Here is a 12,608-nt window from a genome sequence, read left to right on the forward strand (position 1 = left end):
ATATAAATTAAACCATATTTGCATAATATTAAATAATCCCATAGAGTATATGGTTGTGATTAAGGAAAAACATTTAACTCAATTATCGACAAAAATAGAACCAATAGGGACTGCCGTCCCAACAAGGAGGAATGATCTTTTGCCACAGGACCAAAGAATACAAGGGGACTGGAAATAGAAAATTCCACCCCTTGTCTAGCACCACAACAGAGACGCACCAAGATTCACCTGATAGGGTGAAACTGTTTAGGAAAAACAGCCTTGAGTTGTCCTTAAACATAACGACAAAAAGAAAAAAAAAATTGTGTTTCTATATGTATATGTGTGTGTGTATATATATATATATATATATATATATATATATATATATACACACACACACACACACACACACACACACACACACACACAGTGGAACCTCGGATTACGAGCATAATCCGTTACAGGAGTATGCTCGTAATCCAAGGTATCAAAGTACTTGCATATCAAAGAGAGTTTTCCCATTAAAGTCAATGGAAACGAAAATAACTTGTTCCGCATTGACTTCAATGGGATGCAATACCGCATGCGGCCAGAGGCGGGGGGTGCTGGAGAGCCTCGGAAACGGCCGAAAAGGCCCAAGGACACTTCGGCTGACCTCGGCAAACCTCGGAAAGACTTCCTACCTGAGATTTGCCGAGGTCAGCCGTGATTTTCTGTGCATTTACGAACAGCGCTGATCGTTTATTAGATTGAAGAAGGAATTAGTAACTAAAAGGACACCCCAGGCATTTTTAAGCACAGTGTTTAACCAATCACTGTCTTTTACTCGGCCCGCAGGCGCCTCTTTTCAGCTTGCCCTCTCTTTTAGAGTTTGACACCACACCTAATTTTGCTGAAACCTGTTGCCTGACCCACCAACTTTTGTTCTAGCTTCTCTAATGCTTCTCTTCTCTGTCAGTCACTCCACTGGCTGCCATTTACACAAATAACTTCTGACTCTGTCCTACAAGGCTCTCTCCACTCTAGCTCTTCCATACTTTTTTGCTTATTTTTAGATACTATACCAAGGTTAATCTCCACTCTCCATTTTCATAATTTCATTACAGTCTCCAAGTCTTCTCATAAGCCTGTCTACTTCTCTTGAATTCCCTTCCACATGTCACTCAGCACTCTGTAATCCTTTAAACTTCTTAAAACTCATATCTTCAGACAAGTGAGCTAAGTCTTTTAATCGTAGAGCTCTGCTTCTTCCTCTACAATCTGTATAACTGGACTTGTTTATACTTCTGATAACCCACTCTGAGAATAGCTATCAGCAGCGTCCCTACACATATGAAAAGTGTGAGACTCTCTGTGCCCACAAAAAAGACAGCATTACAGGTGCAGCATTATTATATTATTATGCTTTGCTGAATGTAGTCATCTCACATCTAGGCCTGCCACTCCAAAAAGGTACTCGCCTGCAAATATCAGTATTATGTAACAGAAAACTAACAGTTACAAACCATCAGAGGTGTTCTAGCATAAATGTCTCATATATTATGTAAACTGGCAGCTGAGTAGTTCTCAAATGGTTAATTGGCAAAATCTTCTTACCATCTGGCTTTAAAATTAAATAGCCACGTAAGGTCTTTAGCGAAGGCCAAATCCAAAGGAATTAAGACTTGCTCTTATAATACAAAGGAAAATAGATCTTCATCAGGAAAGGCATGTCAGTAGCCAGAGAGAATTGTTACCTACCCTGCTAGTGATGGGTTGTCCTTCCTTCACCTTAACAGCAAGTCCCAAGTCAGAAAGACGACAGTTGCCATTGTCATCTAGAAGAACATTTTCTGGCTTCATGTCCCGGTATAGGATATTCAGAGAGTGAAGGTGCAGGATGCCACAGCAAATCTGGGCTGAATAAAATATCACCCGCTTAATCTCTAGTCCTTTCTCTCCTACATTGTAGATGTGATATTTGAGGTCTCCACCATTCATAATGGTCATCACTAGGCACAAGTGAGTTTTAGTCTCATATGCATAGGCCAAAGAGACAATGAAAGGGCTGTGAACCTTCTCTAGGATCTCCTTCTCCAGCAAGGCCATTTTTTCCCCATTTTTCTTCTTGAGACGCTTCTTGTCCAGTTTTTTACAAGCATACATCTGACCTGTGTTCTTCACTTGTATAGCACACACCTGCAAACACACAACAACAAGGTTTGAATTACTTCAAATATAAAGAATTTTACAATATCTATCTATTGTATATACCAGCCTTTCTCAACCAGGGCTAGGAGCATATTTCCATCTTACCCTCAATGTAAAGGGGTACTTTCCCAGTAACCACAAATTACCACCACTGAGCACTCAGATTCACACCAAGCTGAACAGGGCCTAAAGATTGGTCATCCTTATTATGAGTGGGGCCTACAGAAGGCTACCTATGCACAGGAATGGCCTGTGAAGGCTATTAATAATTTAAACCATGATCAGAATTGAAACAGATTTTATTGAGCTCCTGTGCATAAAAAGAGTTTGGACTCGGAACCCATCAAAACATTAATTTGTCAGCACAGTTTTGTTCTTTAATTCTGTTCCTTGGCATGTTTTTCCATTCTGTGTCCCACATGCACCAGTCATCTGCCTTGCCAACAAAACTAATCCACGTCCAGCACCTACTAAGTTACTAATTTGTCAGCACCATCTTGCATGTACACTCTAGTACTGAGAGCCCTCTCTCCACTTTTCTTTTGATTATTAAAAGTCTGATCTGACTCTCTTATCCTTTGGGACCCCTGTGCCACATCAAAAGACTTTACTGTCATAGCTACAGTGGTACCTGGAGAGTGTTGATCATACAGAATATGTTTTTGTAGTAGTTATACCATATGGAACTCCTGCAATGACCAGATTTCAGGGCAAAGGTGTTTTGTGCTCTAAATGTGAATCAGAGTTCACATACACACTTTCTGAAGCCAGCATTGTTATGTAGTTAATTATATTATTTTTTTATACTGTACTAAACCCAGACAATGAAAATAAAATGCAGAGTTGAGCTTTAATATCTCTGTAGCAGTGATTTTTTTTTTTTATTTTTGCAATGTAAGTAAAACATATCTACTTTTGTGGTAGCTGTATCTTTCAGCTGGGCCTATTATTGCCATTTGGAACTAACAACTCTCCATCATGTCTCACTTGGCCTTTGAAACAGCCCCCTGTCTCTTCCTTGCCCACGCATCCTTCTTTTCAAGAAATTACTTAGCATGGCCACTGGAGCCTTCACAACTTTTTAAAGCGTAATTAACCACTTGCCGACTGTCCGCTGTATGACGGCGGCAGAATGGCACTCCTGCGCATATCGTCAGGCACTTTAAGGAGTATACGCGTCTCTAAGGAGCCGATGCGTGTGCCCAGCAGCCGCGATCGCTCCTGACAGAGCAAGAACGGGGATTTGTGTGTGTAAACACACAAATCCACATCCTACCAGGGGAGACAAGACAGATCTAGTATATAGGAACAATGATCGGTCTCCTCCCCAAGTCAGTCCCATTCCCCCCCAGTTAGAACACACAGTAAGGGAAGACATTTAACCCTTTGATCCCCCCTAGTTTTAACCCCTTCCCTGCCAGTGACATTTATACAGAAATCAGTGCATTTTTATAACACTGATCGCTGTATAAATGTCATTGGTCCCAAAAATGTGTCAAAAGTGTCCAATCTGTCCGCTGCAATGTCGCAGTCCCAATAAAAATTGCAGATCAATGCCATTACTAGTAAGAAAAATAATAATAAAAATGCCATAAATTTATCCCCGATTTTGTAGACACTATAACTTTTGCGCAAACCAATATATATACGCTTATTGCGATTTTTTTTTTACCAAAAATATACGTGAAAGAATATATATCGGCCTAAACTGATGAAGACTTTTTTTTTTTTTTAATTTTGCAATACTGTATTATAGCAAAAAGTAAAAAATATTGTGTTTTTTCAAAATTGTCGCTCTTCTTTTGTTTATAGCGCAAAAAATAAAAAAACGCAGAGTTGATCAAATACCACCAGAAGAAAGCTCTATTTGTGGGAAAAATAGGACATACATTTTGTTTGGGTACAACATTGCACGACCGCGCAATTCTCAGTTAAAGCGACGCAGTGCCGTATCGCAAAAAATGGCTTGGTCAGGAAGGGGGTAAATCCTTCCGGGGCTGAAGTGGTTAAAGTGTTACTAAACTCAAATTATTATTTTTTTTTAAATAATAAACATGTTATACTTACCTGCTCTGTGCAGTGGTATTGCTCAGAGCGGCCTGATCCTACTCTTCTGAGGTCCCCGACTGCGATCTTGGCTCCTCCTCTTCCTCTGCGGGACTACCATAGCCAGCCGCTGGCTATGGGGAGAGGTAGTCCCCACACTCCCGACTTGTGTGTCTATGGAGCCGCACTCTATAGACTTACACAGCGGGACTTAGGCCCGCTTCCACTTCCTTTGATTGACAGCAGCAAGAGCCAATGGCTGTGTAAAGAGGAAATAAGGGAAGACAAGATGCAGCCCTGCACAGCGTTGATCTCTTCTCCCCTCTCTTCCCCTTCACACAGGGGAAGGGGGCACAGGGACAGGTTTTTTTTACCCTAATGCAAGCAATGCATTAAGGTAAAAATGTTTTTAGGTTTGGTAACACTTTAAGCCCAAAATCAAAAATGTACTATATCGTTTACCAATTCCTAAATGTAGTGGCTGCATTTGTTTGGGGGTTTTAGTTTCACTTGATGACCCAGCCTGTAAAGCACTTTCTGCCTGGCTAGGATTACACTTATGTGATTCCCTGCGGCCATGTTTGTGTGGGCATAGCAGCCCATTCATTTGAATGGGCTGCTATGCCCACACAAACATGGCCGCAGGTTTTCCCGTGCCACATTTACCATATGCTGAACAGCAGCGCGCTTTTGCTACAGATGCTGGAGCGCTTGCAATTTACAGGCCTTCCTGCACCTGCAATAGTGTGAATCTAGCTTTAAGGTGTTTGCATTTCACTTAAGCATACAAAGCCCTTTCACACTGAGTCATGGGCAGCATTAGCGCTAAAGTGCCGCTAGTTTTAGTGGCGCTTTACCGCTGTTTTAGTGGCGCTATTTGGCCGATTGCCTGGCGCTTTTAAGCCCTGCTAGCGGCCGAAGGGTTAAATGCGCCCGTGTAGCGCCGCTGCGGAAGAGGCAGTGGAGGTGGCATCAAAAAGGGTGGGCCATTTTTGTGACATTAGCGAATTATTATAAAAAGTTAGAGGGGTTTTTAAACTAGGCGATGGGGGGGAGGGTCCAGAGACAGTGAAAGCCAGCGCGGAAGATATTCCAGAGGGTAGTATTGGGGGCATTAGTGGTAGGTTAACCAAAGCACAAAAACACAAGGTGAGTATAGTAGCAAGTCCAAGTTGCAATCTTGAAACACCCAATACGAGGACAATATGCGACCGGTCTAAACTATGTGGCATGTTCACCAATGCCAGGAGCCTGGCGGACAAGATGGGTGAACTAGAGATACTGCTGTACAAGGAGGATTTGGATTTTGTGGGAATTTCAGACACCTGGTTCAACAGCTCTCATGATTGGCTGGCAAACATTCAAGGGTATACCCTATACCGCAAGGATAGAGAGGGTAAAAAAGGGGGAGGGGTATGCCTATATATCAAGAATAATGTACAAGTGAATGTGAGAGATGACATCACTGAGGGGGCTAGGGAGGAGGTGGAATCTTTATGGGTAGAGCTCCAAAGGGATGAAGCTAAGGGGAAAATAATACTGGGAGTATGCTATAGGCCCCCTAACCTGAGGGAGGAAGTGGAGACGGATCTCCTATCACAAATTGGATTAGCAGCAAGGATGGGAAGTGTTATCATAATGGGGGATTTTAATTATCCAGACATAGACTGGGCGGAGGGAACCGCGCATTTATTTAAGGCTCGCCAGTTCCTTAGTGTCTTGCAGGACAATTTTATGGGTCAGATGGTAGACGCACCAACTAGAAATAAAACATTACTAGATCTACTGATTACCAACAATACAGACCCGATAACAGATGTGGAAATACGGGGCAATTTAGGTAACAGCGATCACAGGTCAATTAGTTTCAGTATAAATCACACAAATAGGAGACATGAAGGGAACACAAAGACACTGAATTTCAAAAGAGCCAACTTCCCTAAACTACAAACCTTGCTAAAAGGCATAAATTGGGATAAAATATTAGGAACAAAGAATACGGAGGAGAGATGGGTTTGCTTTAAGAGCATATTAAATAAGGGCATTAGCCAATGTATCCCATTGGGTAATAAATTTAAAAGAGCGAACAAACATCCTGGATGGCTTAACTTCAATGTAAAAATGCATATAAAAGCAAAGGAGAAGGCCTTCAAAAAATACAAGGTTGAGGGATCATCCACAGCATTCAGAATTTATAAAGAATGCAATAAGAAATGTAAGGGTGCAATTAGGATGGCTAAGATAGAACATGAAAGACACATAGCGGAGGAGAGCAAAAAAAATCCCAAGAAATTCTTTAAGTATGTAAACAGTAAAAAAGGGAGGACAGACCATATTGGCCCCATAAAGAATGAGGAAGGACATCTGGTTACAAAGGATGGGGAGATGGCAGAGGTATTGAATTTATTCTTCTCCTCAGTCTTCACGAGTGAATCGGGGGGCTTCAGTAACCAAAACTGCAGTGTTTATCCTCATGACACAACACAGGAAGCACCTACATGGTTAACAGAGGACGGAATTAAAATTAGACTTGAGAAACTTAACATTAATAAATCAGATGGCTTGCATCCGAGGGTACTTAGGGAACTCAGTCAGGTGATTGCCAGACCGTTGTTCCTAATTTTTACAGACAGTCTATTGACTGGAATGGTACCAGCTGATTGCAGAAAAGCCAATGTAGCACCAATATTTAAAAAGGGCCCAAAAACATCCCTGGGAATTACAGACCAGTTAGCCTAACATCAATAGTATGTAAACTCTTGGAGGGGATGATAAGGGACTATATACAAGATTTTAGTAATAAGAATGATATCATTAGCAGTAATCAGCATGGATTCATGAAGAATCGTTCTTGCCAAACCAATCTATTAACCTTCTATGAGGAGGTGAGTTGCCATCTAGATAAAGGAAGGCCCGTAGACGTGGTGTATCTGGATTTTGCAAAAGCATTTGACACAGTTCCCCATAAACGTTTACTGTACAAAATAAGGTGCGTTGGCATGGACCATAGGGTGAGTACATGGATTGAAAACTGGCTACAAGGGCATGTTCAGAGGGTGGTGATAAATGGGGAGTACTCAGAATGGTCAGGGGTGGGTAGTGGGGTTCCCCAGGGTTCTGTGCTGGGACCAATCCTATTTAATTTGTTCATAAACGACCTGGAGGATGGGATAAACAGTTCAATCTCTGTATTTGCAGACGATACTAAGCTAAGCAGGGCAATAACTTCTCCGCAGGATGTGGAAATCTTGCAAAAACACCTGAACAAATTAATGGGGTGGGCGACTACTTGGCAAATGAGGTTCAATGTAGAAAAATGTAAAATAATGCATTTGGGTGGCAAAAATATGAATGCAATCTATACACTGGGGGGAGAACCTCTGGGGGAATCTAGGATGGAAAAGGACCTGGGGGTCCTAGTGGATGATAGGCTCAGCAATGGCATGCAATGCCAAGCTGCTGCTAATAAAGCAAACAGAATATTGGCATGCATTAAAAGGGGGATCAACTGCAGAGATAAAACGATAATTCTCCCGCTCTACAAGACTCTGGTCCGCCCGCACCTGGAGTATGCTGTCCAGTTCTGGGCACCAGTCCTCAGGAGGGACGTACTGCAAATGGAGCGAGTACAAAGAAGGGCAACAAAGCTAATAAAGGGTCTGGAGGATCTTAGTTATGAGGAAAGGTTGCGAGCACTGAACTTATTCTCTCTGGAGAAGAGACGCTTGAGAGGGGATATGATTTCAATTTACAAATACTGTACTGGTGACCCCACAATAGGGATAAAACTTTTTCGCAGAAGAGAGTTTAATAAGACTCGTGACCACTCATTACAATTAGAAGAAAAGAGGTTTAACCTTAAACTACGTAGAGGGTTCTTTACTGTAAGAGCGGCAAGGATGTGGAATTCCCTTCCACAGGCGGTGGTCTCAGCGGGGAGCATTGATAGCTTCAAGAAACTATTAGATAATCACCTGAATGACCGCAATATACAGGGATATGTAATGTAATACTGACACATAATCACACACATGGGTTGGACTTGATGGACTTGTGTCTTTTTTCAACCTCACCTACTATCTATATACCTACTATGTAACTATGTAATGTCTTCCTGTTTCTCCTCCTGGTCAATCAGGAAGCAAGTCTTGAGACCCAATTGGCCGGGAGACCCAAGGCCCGATTGACCAGGAGTCCTAAGACTCTATTGGCCAGGAGTCCCAAGACCCTATTGGCCGGGAGGAGAAGCAGGGGGGATGCCGCCGAAGCCACGACCTGGATGGGGTAAGTGCGGGGCTGACGGGTGGACTGGCAGGCGGACAGGCGAGCGAGTGGGCAATCCATCGAGCGACTTGGGGGTGGGTGGAAGAAGTGAGGGGGCTAGGTTTGTTTGCCGCCCCTTCAAAAATTGAGCACCAGCCACCACCGATATGGGGATTAGATCTAATCATAATAGCCAGGGGCTCAATCACATGGGCGAATAAGAGGGGCGAAAAGGGACACCCCTGTCTAGTACCTTTCCCTAGGGTAAAAACTTGTGACAATCTACTGGATTCCCTTATGGCCACCTGTGAATGACTATACAGTAGGTGTAACCAGAAGATGAAGACTTTTTGTCTAATACCGCCCATAAATAGGCCCAATCAATGCTGTCAAAGGTCTTTGTAGCGTCCAATGACAGCGACGTCCTGTGTCTCATAATGTCAGGTGGTTACTGCATATTAATAAAGAGCCTTGGCAGAAAAATGGCTGTGAATTTATTTGGCATGAAGCCAGCCTGATTAGAATGCACAATAGACATGATAACCCCATTCAGTCTGAGTGCCAGTACCTTCGCCAGGAGTTCAATGTCATGCTGTAATCATGACATAGGTCTAAGAGCCCAGAACAACCAGATCTTTACCTAGTTTCAAAAGAAGGACAATGTTTGCTTTAGACATAGAAGGAGGCAAAGCTTGCCTCTCTAGTGAAGCATTAAACACAATAACCGTGGTAATATCAAGGCAGCATATTGTTTGTATTTCCATGGGGAGACCATCTTCCACGGGTGCTCTGCAATTCGGGAAGGAGCTGACCACCTCCTGAAGATCCTCAATGGTAAGTGGGGTCTCTGAGCTACAGAGAGTCGTGGAAAGGAAATCTGGTGCAAATAACTTTCAAGATCTTTGGGCATATATGATGCGTTAGGGAAGTGTAAGTTTTCATAGAATGTCGTCAGTTCACACATCACTAATTATGGGGAACATACTAAAGGACCCGCCTAGGATCTAATAGCTCCTGTTCAGTATGTTCTGGTGCGAACCGAACCGAGAGGGTGTTCGGCCCATCCCAACTAGACATGGAATAAGTGTGTGCCAAGGGTCCAGCTCTTGGCAACAACACAAATTCCAATTAAATTATTAAATTCCGTCAAAGGAAAGTATTCAGGATGAACCAATAACGTGTGGGATTATGAATTTAGAGAAAGGACAGAGCTGATGATATCTCGCTATCACAGATAATAGATACTTGATGGGAGGACACTTTTCTATCTATATAGCAATTAATATCCTTTTCTACGTTGAGTCCTAGGGGACTTCCCTCTCCAGTGGGGAATATACCATTCAATGGTAATAACCTGAAGTAGGGAAGGGTTCCTATTATGGCGAAAATGCCTAGAGACACTATGACCAATGAACCCTTTACGTATATTCGCAAGGTGTTCCCCTATTTGTACATTAAGTGCCCTTGTGATTCCCCCAATATACTGGAGGCCACATGGACACCTGAGGAGTTATATAACCCCTATAGTTCCACAGGTAATAAAATCTGTGATCTTAAAAACCTTGTAAGTGACATGTAAGGAAAAAGAAGAAGAAGTTTTTATAATTCTTTAAGTTTTACAGACAGTGCATTTTTACATGGAAAAAAACTTTTCAGGTTCCCAAACATACAAATTTTCTGAGGTGGGTCTATTGCACTAGGTGCCAGTATATCTTTCAGAGTATACATAAAGGGCTCATTGGTCATAGTGTTTCTAGGCATTTTCGCCATCATCATAATAGGAACCCTTCCCTACTTCAGGTTATTGCCATTGAAAGGTATATTCCCCATTGGAGAGTGAATAACCGTAAACGACACATTTCACGTAGAGAAACCAGGTGGATATTTGATATGTAATCTTATAGTCCCTTAGGACTCAACGTGGAATGGGATATTAATTGCTATATAGATAATACATAGATAAGTGTCCTCCCATCATGTATCTGTTATAGCGTGATACATCAGCTCTGTACTTTCTTTAAGTTCATAACCCCAATAATTATTGGTCCATCCTCAATACTTTCATTTGTGGGAATTTAATAATTGTATTGGAATTTGTGTTGTTGCCAAGAGCTGGACCCTTGGCACACACTTATTCCATGTTTAGTAGCTTTAGGTTTTTTTCAGATGGTTGTTGGAGGTGGGTGGGTAGGAGGATTTTACCCTTCCACCTTAACCCACATTAATGTATTTTCATACTACGTTAGTTTTATGGAGGAGGTTGAGTCCCTTTTATTATTTTACATTTTATTTTTATGTCATAAATTTTTCATTTATTATGTATTTTTATTTTGCAATAATTATTATATGTCACAATGTATTTATGTCAAATGGATATTTAATGTCATTAATTGTATATTTGCATAGATTTGAAATATTTATAATTATTTGATATAGTATTCATACTTTTTTCAGTGTTTGTATATAGTGGGGACAGAAAGTGTTCAGACCCCCTTAAATTTTTCACTCTTTGTTATATTGCAGCCATTTGCTAAAATCGTTAAGTTCATTTACACACAGCTCCCCATATTGACAGAAAAACACAGAATTGTTGACATTTTTGCAGATTTATTAAAAAGAAAAACTGAAATATCACATGGTCCTAAGTATTCAGACCCTTTGCTCGGTATTTAGTAGAATCACCCTTTTGATCTAATACAGCCATGAGTCTTTTTGGGAAAGATGCAACAAGTTTTTCACACCTGGATTTGGGGATCCTCTGCCATTCCTCCTTGCAGATCCTCTCCAGTTCTGTCAGGTTGGATGGTAAACGATGGTGGACAGCCATTTTTAGGTCTCTCCAGAGATGCTCATTTGGGTTTAAGTCAGGGCTCTGGCTAGGCCATTCAGGAACAGTCATGGAGTTGTTGTGAAGCCACTCCTTCGTTATTTTAGCTGTGTGCTTAGAGTCATTGTCTTGTTGGAAGGTAAACCTTCGGCCCAGTCTGAGGTCCTGAGCACTCTGGAGAAGGTTTTCATCCAGGATATCCCTGTACTTGGCCGCATTCATCTTTCCCTTGATTGCAACCAGTCGTCCTGTCCAAGCAGCTGAAAAACACCCCCACAGCATGATGCTGCCACCACCATGCTTCACTGTTGGGACTGTATTGGACAGGTGATGAGCAGTGCCTGGTTTTCTCCACACATACCGCTTAGAATTAAGGCCAAAAAGTTCTATCTTGGTCTCATCAGACCAGAAAATCTTATTTCTCACCATCTTGGAGTCCTTCAGGTGTTTTTTTAGCACACTCCGTGCGGGCTTTCATGTGTCTTGCACTGAGGAGAGGCTTCCGTTGGGCCACTCTGCCATAAAGCCCTGACTGGTGGAGGGCTGCAGTGATGGTTGACTTTCTACAACTTTCTCCCATCTCCCGACTGCATCTCTGGAGCTCAGCCACAGTGATCTTTGGGTTCTTCTTTACCTCTCTCACCAAGGTTCTTCTACCCCGATAGCTCAGTTTGGCCAGACAGCCAGCTCTAGGAAGGGTTCTGGTCCTCCCAAACGTCTTCCATTTAAGGATTATGGAGGCCACTGTGCTCTTAAGAACATTAAGTGCAGCAGAAATTTTTTTGTAACCTTGGCCAGATCTCTGCCTTGCCACAATTCTGTCTCTGAGCTCTTCAGGCAGTTCCTTTGACCTCATGATTCTCATTTGCTCTGGCATGCACTGTGAGCTGTAAGGTCTTATATAGACAGGTGTGTGGCTTTCCTAATCAAGTCCAATCAGTATAATCAAACACAGCTGGACTCAAATGAAGGTGTAGAACCATCTCAAGGATGATCAGAAGAAATGGACAGCTTAAATGACAGTTAAATATATGAGTGTCACAGCAAAGGGTCTGAATACTTAGGACCATGTGATATTTCAGTTTTCTTTTTTAATAAATCTGCAAAAATATCAACAATTCTGTGTTTTTCTGTCAATATGGGGTGCTGTGTGTACATTAATGAGGAAAAAAATGAACTTAAATGATTTTAGCAAATGGCTGCAATATAACAAAGAGTGAAAAATTTAAAGGGGTCTGAATACTTTCCGTCCCCACTGTATATAAGAGATTACGTCTAAATTAGTATACACAGATTTTAA

General features: G+C 41.9%; 1 protein-coding gene across 1 annotated transcript in view; it reads right to left on the reverse strand.

The window, feature by feature from the left end:
• The window catches only part of GRK7 (G protein-coupled receptor kinase 7), a 104,834-nt gene that overhangs the window by 52,817 nt on the left and 39,409 nt on the right, over positions 1–12,608 (reverse strand). Inside the window, exon 2 of the mRNA XM_073625639.1 lies at positions 1,723–2,160. Within this exon, the coding sequence (XP_073481740.1) occupies positions 1,723–2,160 (438 nt within the window). The remainder of the gene's footprint in view (positions 1–1,722; positions 2,161–12,608) is intronic.

The sequence above is a fragment of the Aquarana catesbeiana genome, linkage group LG04, assembly GCF_042186555.1.
Source record: "Aquarana catesbeiana isolate 2022-GZ linkage group LG04, ASM4218655v1, whole genome shotgun sequence".
Lineage (NCBI taxonomy): Eukaryota > Metazoa > Chordata > Amphibia > Anura > Ranidae > Aquarana > Aquarana catesbeiana.